Source organism: Orcinus orca, chromosome X (assembly GCF_937001465.1).
Source record: "Orcinus orca chromosome X, mOrcOrc1.1, whole genome shotgun sequence".
Lineage (NCBI taxonomy): Eukaryota > Metazoa > Chordata > Mammalia > Artiodactyla > Delphinidae > Orcinus > Orcinus orca.
In genome coordinates, this window is record NC_064580.1 from 107,942,699 (window position 1) to 107,965,010 (window position 22,312).

The 22,312-nt window shown below is 37.5% G+C and overlaps 1 protein-coding gene across 1 annotated transcript in view; it reads right to left on the bottom strand.

The window, feature by feature from the left end:
- LOC101276968 (teneurin-1) overlaps nt 1-22,312 on the bottom strand; it is a 350,419-nt gene that overhangs the window by 264,847 nt on the left and 63,260 nt on the right. The window contains exons 6-8 of the mRNA XM_049704537.1: nt 21,632-21,639; nt 5,125-5,316; nt 3,766-3,976 (exon numbers count right to left, since the gene is read on the bottom strand). Coding sequence (XP_049560494.1) covers nt 3,766-3,976; nt 5,125-5,316; nt 21,632-21,639 — 411 coding nt within the window. The remainder of the gene's footprint in view (nt 1-3,765; nt 3,977-5,124; nt 5,317-21,631; nt 21,640-22,312) is intronic.

The window sequence follows — 22,312 nt, forward strand, 5'->3', positions numbered from 1 at the left end:
TGTACCAGTTTTTTCTTTTCAATCCAAATTATCTACTTCATCTAGTTTCACTTGGATAAGCTATTTCCAATTAGAAGGAAATATTCTAGTAAGTAGTCTTGGCATCTTCCATTAAACTATGAGAATTTATAAAGAGAGTTGGGAAATAGCGTTTCTTCAGTTGTGGCCTTTTGACCACCTATATCAGTAGGATCACCTGAGGCACTTAAAATGCAGATACCTGAGCTTCACTCCAGATTTACTGAATTTGCCTCTGAGGGATGCAGCCCAGTAATCTACATTCTAGCAAATACCTCAGGTGACTCTACAGGTGATGACCGAATTAAAGCATTGAGAACCAATGCTTCAGATAGTAAATTTCCAGGTTAGAGGAATTCTAATCTAGACTTGGAATTCTGCAATAAAAGCAAGAGGAAGAAAGTGGTATCTAGTCCATTTAGGTGATTCTTAGAAAGCTGAGAATGAATCCAGTGGCTGTGTGGATAGCCACCCTATTATCAATCAGAGATTATTCTTCTGACATCTGTGTGAATACATCAGATTCCTTTTTGCAGGTTTATGGTGGCCTGTTTTCTGATCCCTGTGCTAGAAAACTGAACTGGATAAGAAACTGACACGTGGCATTTGCTGAACAACTGGGCTGGCAGGAATGTAACATTTGACAATGAGCTAACCATTTTTAACTCATTAAAACATTAGTTATTTTCAGAAAATCATTAATTTATTTAAAAGGTCATTACGAAAAGGCACAAAGGGTCTTTTTTTCTCTTTTCATTCAGAGATGGAACAATTATTATCTATTTTCTTATCTTGCTTTCTTGTATCAAAAAGTAATGGCAGTTCTTAAATCTACATTTGGATTTCCCCTGCCCTGGATGGTTAATAGGAGGCCATGGAGGAAGCTTTCAAAGGTAAATATACTTGAATTTAATTTCACACCAGGTCCTATTGACAACTTTATGGAAGCAGCCTTGTGGGAATGTAGCTATTGTAGAAAAAATGTTTAATAAAGTTTGCTATCAAAATGAATAAAAATCCCTACATCTTATTGACTTATCTAAGAACCGTTCCTGGGCCCATAATGCTGCACAGAGCTTAACACCTGCAATGCAAATGAGAAGAGAAGGCAATATAGGAGGTTTTGGAAGCTGCCATCTCCACTGGGTATCAAAGAGACATCGGGATAGCCTAGGGACTCCAAAAGGAGGATGGCTACAGCAGAAACATATAAATAACTAGTGATGAAAAAGTAATGTGCTTTTCTGTTTATACTGGCCTCCAGGAAGTTTGCCTTCTATCTTTTAAATCTTACTTCAGACTCACTTCCTAGACACCAGTTCATTAGAGTTGAGAATCATTTTAAAGTTCTATGCTTCAAACCCTGTTTTTATGCTACAGCCTAAAGCCCCTTGGTTTCTGCATCTGCTCTGATGATGGGTTTTGCTTCTGGCAGGTTTTCTCATGGGAAAAGCCAAAGCTAACGAATAATCGTATGGAATGAGTATGGTCTAAAGGGCAGGGGTTTGGAATCAGAGATACTGAGTGTCTCCAATCTCAATTTTGCCACTTGTTGGCTGTGAGACTTTACCAAATTATTTACTCATCCCAAGCCTCTGATTCCTTACTTGTAATGTAAGTAGCACTATACCTATGCTATCGAGGTTGTGATGAGAATCAAACAAGATAACTGAATGTAAAGCATCCAGCAGAGTGCTTGGGGCAGAATGGCACTCCATAGATGGTATATATTATCATGTTATTGAGCAGGTTGGCTGAGATTAGGGGATATTGATAACTCTGTCTATACAGCTAGAAAATAACATATAATAATATAGGCCAGTAGCTAGCCTATATTAGTCATTCAATAAATGTTGGTTATTAATGCTGTTTTGATCCCTATGAGTAGCAGACCAAATATAGTTAAGATCAATCGACTGATTCTAACATTATCATGAAATAGACAAAGGAGCAACATTTAGAAAAGTTCATACAGACCTTAATTTGTTTAATCAAATACATTATCCTCTTTTTTACTATGATTAAGATAAAGTACAAAAACATAAAAATAATGGGGAGAATTTAGAGTGAATAACTTATATACCTTTGACATTTTGGGAAATTTACTTGGATTCTCTTTAAGTGGAATTATAGGAGAAATGTTTCTGTTGCTTCTAATCTTAAAGACAACAGAAAAGTAAAGAAACTGACTTGCATAAGGAAAAGCAAATATGTTGTTGCAGATGAAACTAACAGCTTCATCTCTGGATAATAGAAAATTATATCTCAAAGGTTAGGTTCTTTGGGGGGAGGAAGTAAGGAACAGGAAAAAAACTTCAAGCATGTTTCTGGGTCTATTGATTTTTGGAAGGTTAATAGCTTGGTTAGTGTTTTAACTTGAGCTTAGGGGTAAGGATAACAGGAAGAGAGAAAATCTTCTTCACAAATGTTTTAAATCTTCTAATTCCTCTGATTTCGTAGGAGAAACTCAACCTCTCATAACTCATTAGTATTTGCATTATCAAAACTAGGTCTTGGTGGACAAATATCATGAAAGGTGTGTCTGCTGAATTTGCCCCACTGAATCTGTGAGTGGCAAAACAGTGTCATGACTTAAAATACTTTTTTTTCTAATTTAACAAACACTTTGTCTTTTGAAGATGTAAGATCAGTGGAGTTTTCTCTAGGGGGAAAATCATCAGTGCATTTTTATTGCCTTTCTGATTACTTCAGAGGAAAGTTTTTGATAATCTTGCAGCGGGAATACCATTTTCTACTGACAAAAGGTCTTCAGCATCAAGTAAAAATAAAACATAATTGTTATAAAGAGCAGATGGTATATCTATTAACAGTCAACACAATTTCCTAAACATATGGTTGAACAGGTTAACTAAAGGATAAAGTGGTGAGAGGTGTATAGAAAACTGACAGCTGTAAGATACTGTCCCTTCTTTTAAAAGACATGTGTTTTAGGAAAATTCACACAGTAAAATACTGTGTCTGTGAGTTGTTTACCCTTAGGGCTCTAAATCTGCTAACGATCTCAGCTTTATTCACACAAAGGGTTATGAGGAATGACTTCACCCAAAAAAATGACAAGAGCTTGCTGTCTCTGATTAACTAGGGTGAAAGTGAATAACAGTGTGTGTAGACATTGTATTAAAAAGAACATGCTTTAAAAGGCTCTGAGTGCAGTGAAAGAGCCATTGTGATGATTTTTAAACTAAACAGTTCTAAAGAAAGAACTTTGAATGACCCAAGTTATTATCCTTAAGACTCTTCTCTACTCTTAAGTTGTATTTTTAAATCTTAATGGTTCTAGAATCAGTTGTTGTAAAGAAGAACTGGACTGATGCTAGTTTTTTCATTTAAAAAGGTATTTATTCGCTTTTTCTTTTTTAATAGCACTTGAATTAACAGGGCTTCTCTTGCTTATTTCCCTTCTTCATGAAGTTGTTCATCTATGTATTCTCGGTAACAGTATTAATATTATCCAGGTAAGTATTCCTGTTGAAAACATATAAAAAGGAGCGTGGCAAGTAACCTAAAATAGCAGCAAATAAAGGAGCATTTTAAAAATCTTAATCAACATTTAAACAACATTACTGACAACAACAATATAAACCTTTCTCATTGTGACCTATCCCGAGTAATGACTTTAAGGTAGAATGAGCAATATGCTTAAATAACATCTGTATCACTTTCACCGCTGACTGTGTCTTTCTGGAGTTATACTGTCAATTCAAAATCATAGCCAAGGCAGCTTACCAATTGCTGTAGTTAACACAAATACTTGCTCCATCTTTTTTCCATCATTGTAAAATGCCAGATACCAAGGCCCTTGGTCCATATACTCTATGAAACCTGTTTCTTGCAGTGAGGTTAAGATCAGGTTCCGAGGGGAGTGCTGGGTATCATCAGAGCTCTTGGAGTCCTGTTTGACCAGTTGTTTTCCATCCATTAGTTTTACAAAATCAAACTGGAACAAATACAAACACAAATATGAGCCGCTACTTTTACTTCTAAGGCTGATAAACATTTCTCATTTCAATTGTGCTACTTCATACTTCTTTGCTTTGGAGGTGAGCAAAGTGGAAGAGGTTATTCATTCTTAAGACTATCTAAACCCAAAAGCATATTATTAATTCTGAAAAAAAAACTCTCTACTATATTTATAAATGTTATAAACCTTTCGGTTTTAGAGTATTAAAAATAACTGTTTAAAAATAACAAACCAAGAAATATAAAAATTCTTATTTAGTATTATGCAAGAGAATCTTGATATTTTACTAAAGTATCTGATAGAAGATACTTGAAAATAGACATTCCCCTTGAAATGTTACCATGACCTTCTTTACAAATTAAAAAGTTTTACAGTTTTTAAAACAAATAAATGAACAGTTGAAAATTTGAGAACACTCATCATAATTTACTACATTTGTGGTAACATATTTAAATATTCAAAGACCCTGTCCTTTTTTTTTTCCTAATCGGTGGACAAGCACATGGCACATGTATCCCAAGCCCCAGATGGTTATGATTCCCTATGCTACTTCTTAGATGGAGCAGGGCCTCAAATGGGTTCATGTAAGGAAGAGATAAGGGAAGGAAATTAAGGGAAATGATGTGGCAAAGGTTTATAAAAGGGTCTTGTAAACCATAGAGGTTTTACATATTTGTGTTTTTATTAACAATAACAAGGGAAAAGTTTTACCTGCAAGACAAAACGTGCCTTTTTGACTCATTTCCCTCTTGATTTGCATTCCTTTATTGGGACCACAGGTCAGGAATGTATGGAAGCAGCGGAGGAGGTGTGGGCACCAAAGCTAATAAGTAAGAGGAGGGGGCTGGGAAGGCTCATGACCACCCTGTTCCAGGAAGCAGAACTCAAGTTGCAAGAATATTTTCTTAAACTCCCTTTTTTGAATCTGCTCTGCTAAATGCTAGTCCTTGTTTCTCAGTACCATTTTTTTCATTCGCTTGACTGTGATTATTCTCGATATTTGCTCATTACAAAAACTGTCTGCCTTCACCTTTGACTCCCACATACTTTGCAAGTCACAACCCCTAAACTATTCATCTCACCACTCTCTAAAAGGGTCAAGAAATACCTATAATATCAAATACCTGAGTATGTGTAGGTGGAATGTTTCTTCTGCCATAAATTCCCAGCAGAGAGTCCTTGGCTAAAGAAATATTGAATTTCAGATATATAGGATGGTGGATAGTAATCTGGAAACGCCAGAATAAGCCAGGTGGAATGGTCTGCATGACCTGTGCACCAATGTCAACTTCTCCGGTGTCTATTGCCCGTCCCTTCTGAAACACTGGTTTTAAAAGTAAAGAAAATTATACATAATATTAATCTTAATTTATAAAGCAATGGTTTTTAGATTTTCAAGAACAGGTATATCAAAAAGACTTACTCAGCTCTTTCTTCCTCCTCACCCCACCCATCTTTTAAGACTTTACCCAAATTTAATATCTTCCAAGGAGCCTTCCATAACCAACCACTATATCAGTCTCTCTTTCCTCTAAACTACTATTGCATTTATTTCCATCATTTGAGTCATTTTAACCATTATTTACTGAACTTTGTCTTGATAGCTGTAGGAGATACAAAGATGAGTAAAATACAGTTCTCGCTCTTAACGAACTTTGAATATAAAAGAGAAAATAGGACAAGTACACAAATATCCACATTGTAAAGAAAAATACCTGAGCTGGGTATACAAAGGAAGGAAAAGGTTTTGGTTGGAGGATACTCATCATTCCTAGCTGTCTCAGTCCCCTTTATATTCTTTAATTTTCTCCTTAGCACTTATCACCACCTAACAGAGCACATGTTTTATTTATTTATTGTTTATCACCTGTTTTCTCCCAATAGAATATAAGGTCCATGAGGCTGTGGCTGTTTTGTTTATTGCTTTATCCCCAGTAACTAGAAAAATATAGGCAAATAGTATGTGATCAGTACATATTTATTCAATGAATGAATGAAAGAATGAATCAGAAAAGCCTATGTATGGGAAGTGGTACTGAAGATGGGCCTTACAGGATGGAAAGGATTTCAACAGAGCTGTTGGGAAGGATTTCCCATGTGAAGGAAACAGCTTGAACCAAAACAAAGAGAGAAACCGTAAAGCTAAGGTGCAGGGTATGGGTATATAGAGAGGAGCAGTTGGAGATAGGGCCGGAGGGAAAGGACGGCATGATATTCTATAGCTCCTTGAGAGCCAGTCCTAAATAGTTTACTTAGTAAAGGATGGAAAGCCATTAAAGGTTTTTAGGAAGAGGGGAGAGGTTGGGTACATTAGAAAGGCTAATTTTGGGACTTCCCTGGTGGCACAGTGGTTAAGAATCCACCTGCCAATGCAGGGGACACAGGTTCGAGCCCTGGTCTGGGAAGACCCCACATGCCCCGGAGCAAGTAAGCCCATGCACCACAACTACTGAGCCCGTGTACTGCAACTACTGAAGCCCGCGCACCTAGAGCCCATGCTCTGCAACAAGAGAAGCCACCGCAACGAGAAGCCCGCGCACCACAATGAAGAGTAGTCCTCTCTAGCTGCACCTAAAGAAAGCCCGTGCTCAGCAACGAAGACCCAACGCAGCCAAAAATATAAATTAAAAAAAAAAAAAGGCTAATCTTGAGGCAGAAAGTAGGATGCTTTAGAGCAGGAAGGCACAAGAATGATACAGGAATTATGGGGCAATAATTCAGGTGAATGACATGAAGATCTAAATTTAGGGTAGAACCAACAGCTCATGTGGAAAAAGTACATTCAATCAATTGTAAAATTAATAAGTGGGACTACATCAAACTAAAGAGATTCTGCACAGCAAAGGAAACAATAAATAAATTGGAAAAGCAACCTACAGAATGGGAGAAAATACTTGCAAACCATATGCAGCCATCCCTCAGTTCTGTGGGGGATCAGTTCTAGGATCCCCACGGATCCTAGAATCTGTGGATGCTCAAGTCCCGTATATAAAATGGCAAAGTATTTGCACGTGACCTATGTACATCCTCTCATATACTTTAAATCGTCTCTAGATGGCTTACAATACCTAATACAATGTAGATGCTATGTAAATAGTTGCTCACTTGTGGCGAATTCATATTTTGCTTTTTGGAACTTTCTGGAATTTTTTTCCCTGAGTATTTTTGATTCGAGGTTGGTTGAATCCGCAGATGCGGAACCCGAGAATATGGAAGGCTAAATGTATCTGATAAGGCATTAATATCCAAAATATATAAAGAACTTGTACAACTTAATAGCAAAACAGCAAATAATCCAATTTTTAAAAATGGACAAAGGACTCGAATATATATATTTTCCAAAGAAGACATATTAATGGCCGATAGGTATATGAAAGGTGCTTAACATCACTAATCACTGGGGGAATGCAAATCAAAATCACAAAATCACCTCACACCTGTTTTGTTAGATATTATCAAAAACACAAGAGATAGGGCTTCCCTGGTTGCGCAGTGGTTGAGAATCTGCCTGTCAATGCAGGGGACACGGGTTCGAGCCCTGGTCTGGGAGGATCCCACATGCCGCGGAGCAACTGGGCCCGTGAGCCACAACTACTGAGCCTGCGCATCTGGAGCCTGTGCTCCGCAACGAGAGGCCGCCATAGTGAGAGGCCAGCGCACCGCGATGAAGAGTGGCCCCCGCTTGCCACAACTAGAGAAAGCCCTCGCATAAAAACGAAGACCCAACACAGCAAAAATAAATAAATTAATTAATAAACTCCTACCCCCAACATCTTCTTTAAAAAAAGAAAGACAAGAGATAAATGTTGGTGAGGATGTGGAGAAAAGAAAACCCTTGTGCACTGTTGGGAGAAATGCAAAATGGTATTGCCATTTTGGAAAACAGTATGGAGGTTCCTCAAAAAACTAAAAATAGAACTACCATATGATACAGCAGTCCTACCCCTGGGTATATATCCAAAGGAATTGAAATCAGGATCCCAAAGAGATATCTGCACTCCCATATTCATTGCAGCATTATTTACAATAGCCAAGATATGGAAACAACCTAAATGTCCTTCAGTGGATAAATGGATAAAGAAGATGTGAGATTTTATATATATATATATATATATGTATGTATATATATATATACATACATATATATATATATTACTCGGCCATAAAATATTACTCAGCCATAAAAAAGAAGAAATCCTGCCATTGGCAACAACGTGGATGAATCTGAAGGGCATTATGCTTAGTGAAATAAGGCAGACAGAAAGAAGTCGATTTCATGGAAACAAGAATAGAATGGTGGTTGCCAAGGCTGGAGGGAGGGGAAAATGGGGTGATGCAGGTCAAAGGGTACAAATGTTCAGTTATAAGATGTTTTGAGGATCTAATGTACAGCATGGTGACTATAGCTAATAATATGGTAATGTATACTTGAAAAATGCTGTCAGTAAATCTTAAGCATTTTCACCACACACACACACACACACACACACACACACACACACACACACACACGAGTTGACTGTGTTAACTATGCGAGGTGATGAATGTTTTAATTATCTTGATCTTGGTAATCATTCTACAATATATATGTATACCAAATCATCATGCTGTATATTTTAAATATATATGATCATATTTGTCAATTATGCCTCAATAATGTTTAAAAAAATCACATATTATCTGGGAAGTGTAAAACTGGATTATCCTGAAGAATGGTACAAATATCAACTAACTTCAGATTATTATAAATTTTAAAAATCTTATAACTTCAAGCATAAATACTAAAAACGAAAAATTTATTTTTTGAACTAGCATAGAGAAAATAATACTGAGATAAAAATCATTTATCTAAACAAAGGTAAGAAGGGGAAGACAGACTAGATGGGACAATTAGAAAACATAAAAGAAGATGGAAGATAAATTTTATATATCTATATCTATAATTAAAAATAAAGAGTACTGAACTAAACGTTTGTGTTAAAAGGTAAGAACCACCATTTGGAATTAAGAAGTAAAATCTAATTATGTTTCTTACAAAAAACATATCTAAAATATAAAGAGTTATTTATAATAATAAAACAAATTATTTCCCCAGGAAGAAAAGACCAAAAAAAAAAAGAAAAAAATGGAAGAAGACAATGTAAAGGACAGTTCTATAGCAGTGCTTCTCAAAGTGGAATGTGTAGGGACTTCCCTGGCAGTCCAATGGTTAGGACTCGGTGCTTTTCACTGCCGGGGCCCGGATTCAATCCCTGGTTGGGGAACTAAGACCCTGCGAGTTCCCAACTAATGCCCATGCTTCGTGGTCCACAGCCCACATTCTGGGAAGCAAGGTTCTGAGGACCCTGGGAACCTACGTGTGGGGAATGCGGTGGGGTGGTCAAAATTGTAATTTTGTGTGACTTAGTGACAGTAGCAAAAACAGGAAACCTAGAAGGAGCTGGTTAGTATGAGACAATGTTAGTGTATCAGGTCTTTATTATTTCTTCCCATATTTTCTAATTATTTCAGCTGTGCTAGCTTAATATAAGTTTCTTGGGATTCTTTATTATGTGGTGGTGGGGAGGGAAGAGAGAGAAGCAGAGGGGCAAGAATTAGTTTGCCTTGATTTTAAGCAAGGAGGATTACATCTCAGGAGGGCAAGTTCAATTTGGCCTCATTTCACTCTGCCTTTATATTTTGCAGCCATCAACTCCTTTTCCACACCAAACACAGTTTAAAAACACACATGGTCTCTGTCCTTTGTGTTCACCCACTATAAAATTAACAGCCCATTAAGAAACACACCTGCAGTGGCTTTATTCAGAGGCCAGTGCCTTGCAGCTTTTAACTCCCTAAAATACCTCCATTATTGCTTTCTGTGTTAAGGCTAAGACTAATAACTATTTTAAGAATGTTCACTGTTAACTGTTAATAATAGATTTCAAATGCAATTTTGAACATAATTATGTATTACAGGACACATAATTTTGTGGAATTGACATTTATAATAAAATATGCCCTTTGAGATGATAAATGACCAACTGAGGACCTTATTTTTCAGTGGAAGTTACTTTTTTCCACGTGAGGCAGAACAGTTTGGTCCCTAAAGGGTTGATTATACATTTAACTCCTAAGGTCCTGGAGCGGACAAATCTCTTCAATCAGCAGTAATTAACAGACCATGTTTATGTGGACACGTCTGTTCTCAATTTAATGTTCAGTTTGTTCAACTGCTATCCTCATTAGGGGCTTTTATCACTTGTTAAAATGCATCATTTGGTCGTGCAAACAATATTATAAACATAAGAATTTAAAATGTTTTAGGTTCAATTTCTCCAAAGAAGACATACAGATGGCCAAGAAGCACATGAAAAGCTGCTCAACATCACTAATTATTAGAGAAATGCAAATCAAAACTACAATGAGGTATCACCTCACACCAGTTAGAATGGGCATCATCAGGAAATCTACAAACAACAAATGCTGGAGAGGGTGTGGAGAAAAGGGAACCCTCCTGCACTGCTGGTGGGAATGTAAATTGATACAGCCACTATGGAGGTTCCTTAAAAAACTAAAAATAGAACTACCATATGACCCAGCAATCCCACTACTGGGCGTATACCCTGAGAAAACCATAATTCAAAAAGACACATGCACCCCAATGTTCATTGCAGCACTATTTACAATAGCCAGGTCATGGAAGCAACCTAAATGCCCATCAACAGACGAATGGATAAAGAAGATGTGGTACATATATAAAATGGAATATTACTCAGCCATAAAAAGGAACGAAATTGGGTCATTTGTAGAGAACGTGGATGGATCTAGAGACTGTCATACAGAGTGAAGTAAGTCAGAAAGAGAAAAACAAATAGTGTGTATTAACTCATATATGTGGAACTTAGAAAAATGGTACAGATGAACTGGTTTGCAGGGCAGAAATAGAGACACAGATGTAGAGAACAAACGTATGGACACCAAGGGGGTGGGGGGGGGGGTCGGGTGGTGGTGGTGTGATGAATTGGGAGATTGGGACTGACATATATACACTAATATGTATAAAATGGAAGACTAATAAGAACCTGCTGTATAAAAAATATTTAAAAATAAAATTCAAAAACAAAAACCAGCATGGCACATGACAAGTGCTCAATAAATGATCGTTATTATTTGTATCTAGAAATACCATCATTCCTGGTGCTGTGCAGTGTAGATTTTCACCATAGTATTTAGCTCATTAACAGCAAATAAATTCACTTTGAAATTAAAAAAAAGTGACAAAAAATGTTTTAGGTTCAGCAAACGGTATTTTAAAGGTGCTGTGAACAGTCTCCAATGAATATAGATTCTGTCATTTTTTAAAAATCAGGACAAAACTGGCTGATGGACATTAACCTTTATATATGAGCTTTACCGAATGCTACACCATCTCTCCTTCTGTATTTTACAGCATCATATATTGCATAATAAGGCCACTTAAATGTTATTCACCAAATCTAAAGAAACTCATGAAGTTGTGTTGTTGGAGTTTCCTAGTTATTAGCATTACCAAATATCCAAAGCATATATACATGTCATTTATAAAAATTTTAAAAGAAGATGGTCTTACCCTTTGAGAGCCTGCATCACAGTTAAGACAAGGTAGGTAAAGAGACGTGACAGCATGAATGAACATGTGGGCTATAACTTAAATAAAAATAGCAAAGCAAGCTTTTTGCAGTGATTTGGTATTAGAGAAATTCTCACAGCTTGCAGATGGAAAATTTCTCAGCCCCTAACCTTTTAGAGCTTAGTGCATCAGAAAGGAAGATATCTCCCTGTTAGCAATTTACTTCACTAAATAGACTGTTCCTTTTTCACTTCTCCCAAAATTAGTTATGGATTACAATGTAGTGATTATTGGTTAATTTATTATTTCATTATTTTTCTTAATGTAGTTCAAAGGAGGAAACTAAAGAGAAATAAATTACATGCAAAAAAACAATATGTAATGTGATTTCATGATGAAATTCTGCATCAATATAGGTAAGTGGAATAAGTTTGGACAAACTTAACACTGATTCTGATCCTTCATTTGCAAATCGTCAGTGGCAGAGTTAAAATACAGCACTAAGGGTACAGATTTCATTTAAATTATCATTTTAATACTCATGTTTTAATTATCACTTAATCACTTATTTTACTGAAGCATATCAGAAGGCCCAAGAGGGTCATATTCTTCAGTAACAGGCACTTCCTTGCACAAATCCAAGATGAAGTGCAGACAGCCACGGATTATATCAGACTGTGAAGTACTGTAGCTATCACAGTCTCACCAATATCCACCAATTTAGTTTGAGCTAAACACTCTCTTTATAGGTTGCAACACAGGCATCAACTGCAGAGTAGGAAAAAACAATGGCAGATAGGCTGGGCTGAATGATGGCAAACTGATGGTGCAAAAGGAGAAGGTCAAGCTACCTGAAAGATAAAATACAGAGGCTGGAATTGGTGACAGACATCATATGTAGTGGTTCTATTGACTAAACCAAAGCTTCGTTCAGACACATACCTGGCTACTAATAACATGATTTTAATAGCATTGTCCTTATAAGAGAGGGGGTAAATAACTGGACATATACATGTATTTGTTTTTTCTACTTAATATAGCTAGACTGGATTCAATGATTCTGTGCAAAACTCAGTGGGACATTAGTAGAAGATACTGACACATGGTTATTTAAAAGATTCCACTATCAGGTCCTTGTGTAAAAATGACTAGTTTAAAGGCTTTGGATGTGTCCATAACAGCAATCTTAGAAGTCTTTTAAAGACATTTGCAAATTCCATAAAAAGTATCTAAGCTAAAAAAAGTACCGTTTTAACTGAAGGGAATGTTGTCCAAAGAGATGAAAAAGAAATATGCCTTAAGATTCTATTTCCCCTTCACTTCATCCTATAGCACAAAATACACAATCAAGTGGCTTTGGTACGTCTTTCACCTGAATTAGTCCTAGTGTGTCTCTCATGTTTTAAGTACCATCTTCTTTGTGTTCTTTCAAATACAATAATTGTTCCACAGTAACAAGTCATTGTGAAATTTAGAATATCAGTGCTTGGAGCAAAATGGGCCTATTCCCTGTGATCCAAAGGTGTTAAGAGATGAAAAGGGGATGGGGAAAAACCTAACCTGTCCATCTATGTGGCTTTGTATAATTTTCCTTATACAAACCATTGAAGAAAAGTATGTATTCAACTCTCACTTTCCAGATGGTGTATTACACATGCCTTTTATATTGTTACACCCAGGAGTAAGCAGGAGAAAGAAAAGGAAGAATGAACCTTGTACATAGTAGGCGCTTGGTAAATACTGTTTCAGTGAATTAATAAAATAGTAATCTTGATAATTTATTTAGTACTGTTGATCATTTATTTTGACATTTCAGTATAAGGTTTGGTGTGAGGAAGAATTGAAATCATCTACATACATAGACCTTTGGGAATTGACTGTGAATAAAATATGTTCAGCAATGAAATACCTCTGTCTTACTGACAATGATAATAGCTGATTGTGTAGAAAAGTCCATTAACTAATCTTACACTTGAGAAATACACTACTGTATAAGTGTAAATAGTTATGTCCACACACTGACAGACTTCAGATTCCAGTACAGTATCTTATCGAGTATTGCATACATCTTCTCAGACAGAAATAAAATGGCATTGTTAAAATCTTACCATTAAAGGACTAATTTTGAATTGCATTTTGACTCTATAGATCTATTTTTGAACACATACCAGCATTATTCATAACAGCCAAAAAAGGTGAAAATCCACAGAGATCCATCAACTAATGAATGGATAAACAAAATACGTTATATCCATACAGTGGAAGATTATCATACAATGGAATATTATAAAAAGGAACAAAGTAGTGGTACGTGCTACAACATGGACAAACCTTGAAAACTTTATGTTAAGTGAAAGAAGCCAGAAAAGAAAAGGCTACACATTATGACCTCATTTATAGGAAATGTAGAAATAGGCAAATCTATAGAAACAGAAAGTAAATTAGTGGTAGCCAGGGGCTGGGGAGAGCTGGGGATAGGAAGTGACTGCCAGTGCCTATGAAGTTTCTTTTTGGCGTGATGAAAATGTTCTAGAATTAAATAGTAGTGATGACTACCCAACTCTGAATATACTAAGAATCACTGAACTGTAGACATTAAATCAGTGAATTATATAGTATGTAAATTACAGTTGGCCCTCCATATCCATGGGCTCCATATCCGTGGATTCAACTAATGGTGAATCAAAAATACTCAGAAAAACAAAATCCCAGAAAGTTCCATAAAGCAAAACTTGAATTTGCTGCACTCAAATATACAACTATTTACATAGAATTTGCATTGTATTCAGTATTATAAGTAATCTAGAGATGATTTAAGGTATATGGGAGGATGTGCATAATTTATACACAAATACTACACCATTTTATATAAGGGACTTGAGCGTCCACAGATTTAGGTCCCTGGGTGGGTCCTGGAACCAATCCCCGTGGATACCAAGGGACAACTGTATATGGATGTACATAATTCCTGTCACTTTAAAAAAAAATTCTAATCATACAACTGTATATCTCAACAAAGCTATTACAAAAAATATGGTTGGAAGGTATAAATTGCCATGGATAACCTACACACACATTCACACAAACTATCATGCACTGTCATAAGCGTTTTGATGTGTTTCCAAATGGTATTAGAAGGCCATCTGTTACCTAGAAGCTGAACTGTCTCCTGGCCAGTACTTTTAGGACATGTAATTGGTAGTTCACAGCAGGGACGCCTATTTTCTATATTTTATACAATGTTAGATGTTTGTTATAGGTAGGTTACTATGGTCACATCCTTCTGGACTTTGGGATAGTGGATAGTGGCAGGAGGGCAGGTCATGGCTCATTTTCTGTAGCTTCCCCCTTTGTATCTTAGAATATAAGTTCCCAGAGGACAGGACAGTCACGTCTGTCTAAATTCTTGACATCTACGTACCAGGCATTTAATAAACACAATTATATTATGACCCTCCTATCCCATAGCTGAGAGTAATGAGGGGGGTACATATCTTCTTGTGCCAGGTCTTGGGAAAGAGAAGCAGCCAGCGTAGGCACCAGTTCTCATGGGTTGTCATATTGCTACAGATTTTGATACATTTTGAGAATCCAGAAAATCTATAATTATATCAAGTTAAAACTTTGTGACTTCCCTGGTGGTGCAGTGGTTAAGAATCCGCCTGCCAATGTAGGGGACATGGGTTCAAGCCCTGGTCCGGGAAGATCTCACATGCCACAGAGCAACTAAGCCCATGCACCACAACTACTGAGCCTGCACGCTAGAGCCCGCATGCCACAACTACTGAGCCCGTGTGCTGCAAGTACTGAAGCCCGTGTGGCTAGAGCCTGTGCTCCGCAACAGGAGAAGCCACCACAATGAGAAGCCCGCACACCACAATGAAGAGTAGTCCCTGCTCACCGCAACTAGAGAAAGCCCGCGCACAGCAACAAAGACCAAACGCAGCCAAAAATAAATTAATTAATTTTAAAAAATTAAAACTTTTCTTCACAAATAAAACTCATTACAGAGAGTAATAATAATAATAGTAATCATAATAGATGGTAACATCTATTGAACGTATTGTGTCCTCTTTTTGAACTCCTACCTCTTATTTCCACAATATCAAAGTGTCTCTCTCATACACAGTGTGCCATACAATTGGTGTCAGTTTATCTCTGAGGCTCCTCCCTCCCCTTCTCTCCTCCTGAGAGACTTTGTCCCTTTACCATCTCCTTTCTTACTAGCACCATCCATGTCTCCCTCTCTACTGGTTTCTTATTCTGTATATTCAAACAACCACACATCTCTCTCCTTTAATTAAAAAAAGGAATAAAATGAAACAACTGCCCCTTCATCTAGTTATCAAACTATTTATATCCTTCCTTTCCTTGCCAAACTGTCTCCATCTGCTGACTCTATTGCTTCATTATTCATTTACCACATAGGTTATTACCACCTGCATTTCCCCCTTACCACCCTATCATTCCAGTCTCCTAAACATGCGCTCTTTAAGGTCAACTAGGATTGATTTTTCTTGTTTCTCAAGGCTCAGCTCAAGCTACTTCTATAATAACAATCATCTTTTCATCTTCTTTCTTTTAAGTCTCTTAGTCACCTAACCATCTTATTTCTATTTCTGTACAACAGTTGGTTGCATGTTATTTTGCACTGTGTGTGTATGTATGCATGTTTCTTCCAGCTCTACTATTTAATAGGAACTTTCTCAAGGGCAAAAGCTATGTCTTCTGCTTCATTTTTTAACTCTCCACAGTACTTACTACAGTTAAAATAGCACCTTGACTCAAAGTAGCATTAAAAATCATGAGCTTCTACTCTATGTTTCTGAATACTAAGATTTCATTTTTCTTCCCTTGATATTATTTTAATGGAGAGTTTGAGGTGGTCAAGAATCTCATACAATTCAACTTTTTACATGTATTCTTCCCTCTCACTGAACCACTGGCAATGGCAAGACGGTATCCGTATACAGTCCTGGTGATATAAAATGGAAATAGGAAAAGGCAACTAAAATGACTAAGGGAGCATAGGAGCTACAAGTAGTGTACAGAAGTAAAACCAAAGACTCTTAGTATTAGAAAAGCAAAGGCTAAGAAAGGATTTGTGATTATTATCTATGGGATTGCCAAAGTTATGCATAGGAAAAAATGCAGACTTGTGCATTAGATCCTGGAACTTAAGCACTTTATTTTCAAAAGTAAATTTTACATACTAGAGTTACCTTGACTTCACGACAAAGCTACTAAATGTTTGAACTTCCTCCAAAAATAATACAGGCCGAAAGATACAACTGGACACTCAACAGGATTAGATATACACATGGTTGATAAATTTCTACAATGGACTGCTTCTTTCAAAAAACTAAGACGTTATAAACATGTTATGGGAAGATCCCGTAGCTTTCAAAGGACTACTCCAGGAGGATAAATATGTCATTCTATAGCATACCATTTAGTGCCTCTGTCAGGTGTAGACTATTGGGGTAGAGGGACCAAAAGGCAGACATATTTCATAGGCATCACAGGAAAGGTATGTTTAAAAAAAAAGTTTAAAAAAAGGGAAAATGAGGATTAAAATGAAACAAGAATGAAATGTAAAACATATATGGCCAAGAACATTTAACATGAATTTTTTATACTGTAAATAAGTTGGCCTTTTAGCATAGTCAACGCTTTCCATAAATCTTTTTAGAAGTCAGGCCTCCAGTATGCTTTAGAAAAGCTTTTGTTAAAACTGAGGTATATTGATAAAGTGATTTAATATAGTTGAAAACAAGCTGCAGCACTCTAGCTGGGCCCCCTGAAACCTTGTGTTAGAGAAACATCTATATACCATTATAGGAAACATTTACTGTAATTTGCCATCAATCTTTAAAACTAATAATGTTATGCTCCCAACACTGTTGTCTTTGTTAGTGCATTACTACTATTTTATTCATGTGGTTTGTTGTGCTTATATGAATTATTCGCAATTCTACAACAATATCCTAGGCTCTAATATCCTCTAAGTAAAAGATACTGAAACTATGGGCTGACTCAAAGGGCAACTGAGTGCATTTTAATATCGACAAGTCCTATGGACGAGTATTGAGGAACCACAGAATTATAATGCAGGACTGTGTTCCATCTGAATGCACAATGATTACCTGGGTGGGGATGGTGCAGTTTTTTACTCTGGTACCACAAAATGGATCTTCACTTACTGACTGGGTCTGAGAAATAAATATCAGTGAAACTGTAAGTAAATTTAGAATTCAACCTGTTATTCAGGGCCCACAACTGTTATAGCATAAATTGCCTCCAAATGTATCTATGCTGTAGGTGGAAAGAAAACAAAACAAAGCCAAAAAACAAGCAACACACACACACACACACACACACACACACACACACACACCTCTTCAGCTAAGTCTACAAGGAAAGGAGGTCAGAAAGGTGCATTTTGTGCTGTTGTTTAATTTTCAATTCCCAAGGGTACTTGCGTGTGTGCAAGTGTATGTGTTCTCCTTTGAGAAGGGGGGAGTGCTTGGGGAACCTAGATCTTTGGTGTGAAATGTAAGATTTGCAAAGTACTCTTCGGGAGAGGAGGGAGATACAGATGGCAGAGTAAGAGGACATGGAGCTCACATCCCCCTACCAACACATCAAAAATACATCTAATGTGGAACAATCCTCACTGAAAACTAAATGGAAACTGGTTAGAAGGACTCCTATACAACCAAGGTTATAAGAAAGATACACACATAATCGGGTAGGAGAGAAAGAAAAGTCTTGGCTTGGGACCTGTGCACCTGGGAGGGGAACTGGAGGAAAAGGGATATCACATATGCAGATACCGGCCCTGGGGAGTGAGCAGGTCGAGCCACAGACTGGACGTCTCAGTCCATGAGTACTATGTGGAGAAGACAAGCCCCCTTAGCTGTCTGGAGGACCGCTGAATCAGACAGAAAGTCTGGTGAAGCCTGGACTCTGCTTGTGAGGTCTGCCCCAGCAGTTGCTGGGTTTCCTGAGACCACCATGCCATGCACCACAGCCTGAGCTGAGTGAATGCTCTGGCCCCGGTCACTCCACGCCATAGCACGGCACTGGATCTGGGGCTGATATGACCGGGGAAAAGATTAGGTCACGGGCCACCGAGGTGATCCAGTGCGGGGGCAGAGCTATTGTTAGCACTTATTCAGGCAGCGCCTCAGAAGAAGCCCAGATCTCTGACAGCAGCCGCTCTACTGCAGCTCACTACTTGATACATGCGGAGAGTCCAAGCGGGTCCCGCCAGACCTGTGGAGCAATTCCACAAGGGGGCAGGGGTGGTGGAGGCAGTGGGCAGTGATCAACTGTGAGAAACGAAGGGGTCTCGCACCCGAGGCTGCATCTGAGTGAAGCCTCAGACACCTACACAGGCAGTGCATCAGACCTCTGTCTGCACATGGGCCCCGCTTATTTCAGCACTCCCCTCCTCTGGGGCAAAGGTCTCAGTGTGGGGAGGGTGAAAATCACACACTTGAAACAGAGCCAGCTCAAGTCAAACCCTTGGGGCTTCTGCTCCAGCAACTTGATTAGACCCTGCCCCTGACAGGGCGGTGATAACCACTGAGCAGAGAGGAAGTCCCACCTCACACCCTGAGCAGCTCTAGTTCCTCCATTTCCAGGCCCACACCCTACCGAGGTGAGAGCTGCCAGCACACCCTGAGGAAAGATGTGATTTGCATCCACGTCAAATCCAGTCCTCCCATCAAAGGCGCTGGGCACTAGCAGTCTGTCTGGGGCTGCTCCCACATAAGAACACTCCTTCAAGACCACAATAGGTAACTGTTTCACCTAAATTCATACAGATGGAGAAAGTTAAGCAAAATGAAAATGCAGAGGAACTACTTTCAACTGAAAGAGCAAGAGAAAAGACCTGAAAAAATGAATAATGAAACAGAAATAAAGTTATCAGATAATAATTTATCAGATAAAGAATTCAAAACATTGGTATAAAAATGTTAACTGAATTACAGAAAAGAAATTATCTAAACAATGAACATTTTAACAAGGAATCAGCCCAAACAGAAATGAATAATCAAAAGCTGAAACAAAAAACGTATTAGAATGAATGAATATCAGACTAAGTGATACAGAAGAATGCATAAGTGGTCTGGAAGATAGAATAATGGAAATCACCCAATCAGAACAGCAGAAAGAAAAACAAATTAAAAAAAAAAAATGAAAGCAACTTAAGAGATCTCTAAGATAATATCAAGCTTTCCAACATTTGCACTATAGGGGTTCCAAATGGAGAATAGAAAGAGAAGGGGATCAAAAATGTATTTGAGGAAATTATGGCTAAAAATTTCGCAAACCTGAAGAAGGAAACAGATATCCAGGTACAGGAAGCACAGAGGGTCCCAAACAAGATGAACCCAAACAGCCACAGCAAGAAATATCATAATTAAAATGCCAAAAGTTAAAGATAAAGAGAGAATCCTAAAGGCAGCAAGAGAAAAACAAAGATTCACATACAAGGGAATCCCCATAAGGCTACTAGCTGATTTCTCTGCAGAAACTGTGCAGGCCAGAAGGGAGGGGCATAATATATTCAAAGTCCTGAAAGGGAAACACCTGCAACCTGAGATACTTTACCTAGCAAGACTGTCATTTAGAATAGAAGGACAACAAGTAATAAAATGGCAATAAGTACATACCTATCAATAATTACTTGAAGCGTCAATGGACTAAATGCTCTGATCAAAAGACATAAGGTGGCTGGTTGGATTAAAAAAACAAGACCCTTCTGTAGGCCAACAAATTGGACAACCTAGAAGAAATGGACAAATTTCTTAAAAGATATAATCTGCCAAGACAGAATCAAGAAGAAATGGACAATACGAACACAGAGACCACTAATAGTGAAATTGAAGCTGTAATAAAAAAAACTCCCAGCAAACAGAAGTCCAGGACCAGACAGCTTCACAGGGGAATTCTATAAAACATATAAAGAAGAACTAATACCTATCCTCAAATTATTCAAAAAAAATTGAAGAGGATGGAACACTCCTAAATTCATTCTACGAAGCCACCATCACCTTGATACCAAAATCAGACAAAGACATGACCAAAAAAGAAAATTACAGACCAATATCTCTGAGGAATATAGATGCAAAAATCCTCAACAAAATATTAGCAAACCAAATCCAACAATACACAAAAAGAATCAGACACCATGATCAAGTTGGAGTTATGCCAAGGACACAAGGATGCTTCAAAATTCACAAATCAATCAATGTGATACACAACACTGACAAAAGGAAGAATAGAAATAGAAATCACATGATCATCTCAATAGACACAGAAAAAGCAGTTGACAAAAATTTAACATCCATTGATAAAAACTCTCATCAGAGTAGGTATAGAGGGAACAAATCTCAATATAATAAAGGCCATTTATGACAAACCCACAGCTAACATCATACTCAAGGGTGTAAAACTGAAAGCATTTCCTCTAAATTCAGGAGCAAGACAAGGATGGCCACTCTCACCACTTCTATTTAACATAGTATTGGAAGTCCTAGCCACAAAAATCAGACAAGAAAAAGAAATAAAAGGCATCCAAATTGGAAAGGAAGAATTAAAACTGTCACTCTTTGCAGATAACATAATACTTTATATAGAAAACCCTAAAGTCTCCACCGAAAAACTATTAGAACTAATAAATGAATTCCACAAAGTTGCAGGATACAAGATTAATATACAGAAATCTGTTGCTTTTCTATATAATAATAATTAACTATCAGAAAGAGAAGGAATAAAATATCAAGGAAAAACTTAATCAAGGAGGTGAAAGACCTATACTCTGAAAACTATAAACATTGATGAAGGAAACTGAAGATGATACAAAGAAATGGGAAGATACCCCATGCTCTTGCATTAGAAGAATTAATATTGTTCAAATGTCCATAATACCTAAAGCAATCTACAGATTTAATGCAATTCCTATCAAAATATCCAAGACATTTTTCACAGAACTAGAACAAATAATACTAAAATTCATATGGAACCACAAAAGACCCTGAATTGCCAAAGCAATCCTGAGGATAAAGAACAAAGCTGGAGATATCACACTCCCAGAGTTCATACTATAATACAAAGCTACAGTAATCAAAAAGCACAGTACTGGGACTTCCCTGGTGGCGCAGTGGTTGAGAGTCCGCCTGCCGATGCAGGGGACACAGGTTCGTGCCCCGGTCTGGGAAGATCCCACGTGCCGCGGAGCGGCTGGGCCCGTGAGCCATGGCCACTGAGCCTGCGCGTCCAGAGCCTGTGCTCCGCGACGGGAGAGGCCACAACAGTGAGAGGCCCGCGTATCGCAAAAAAAACAAAACAAAACAAAAAAAACGCACAGTTACTGGCACTAAAACAGACACACTGATCAATGAAATAGAATAGAGAGCCCAGAAATAAAACCCATGCACCTATCATCAATTAATCTATGATAAAGGAGGCAAGAATATACAATGGAGAAAAGACAGTCTCTCCAACAAGTGGTACTAGGAAAACTGGACAGACACATGTAAAACAATGAGATCAGAACATTTCCTCATACCATATACAAAAATAAACTCAAAATGGATTAAAGACCTAAATGTAATACCTGAAACCATAAAACTCCTAGAAGAGAACATAGGCAGAACATAATTTGACATAAATCATAGCAATATTTTTTTGGCTCTGTCTCCTAAGGG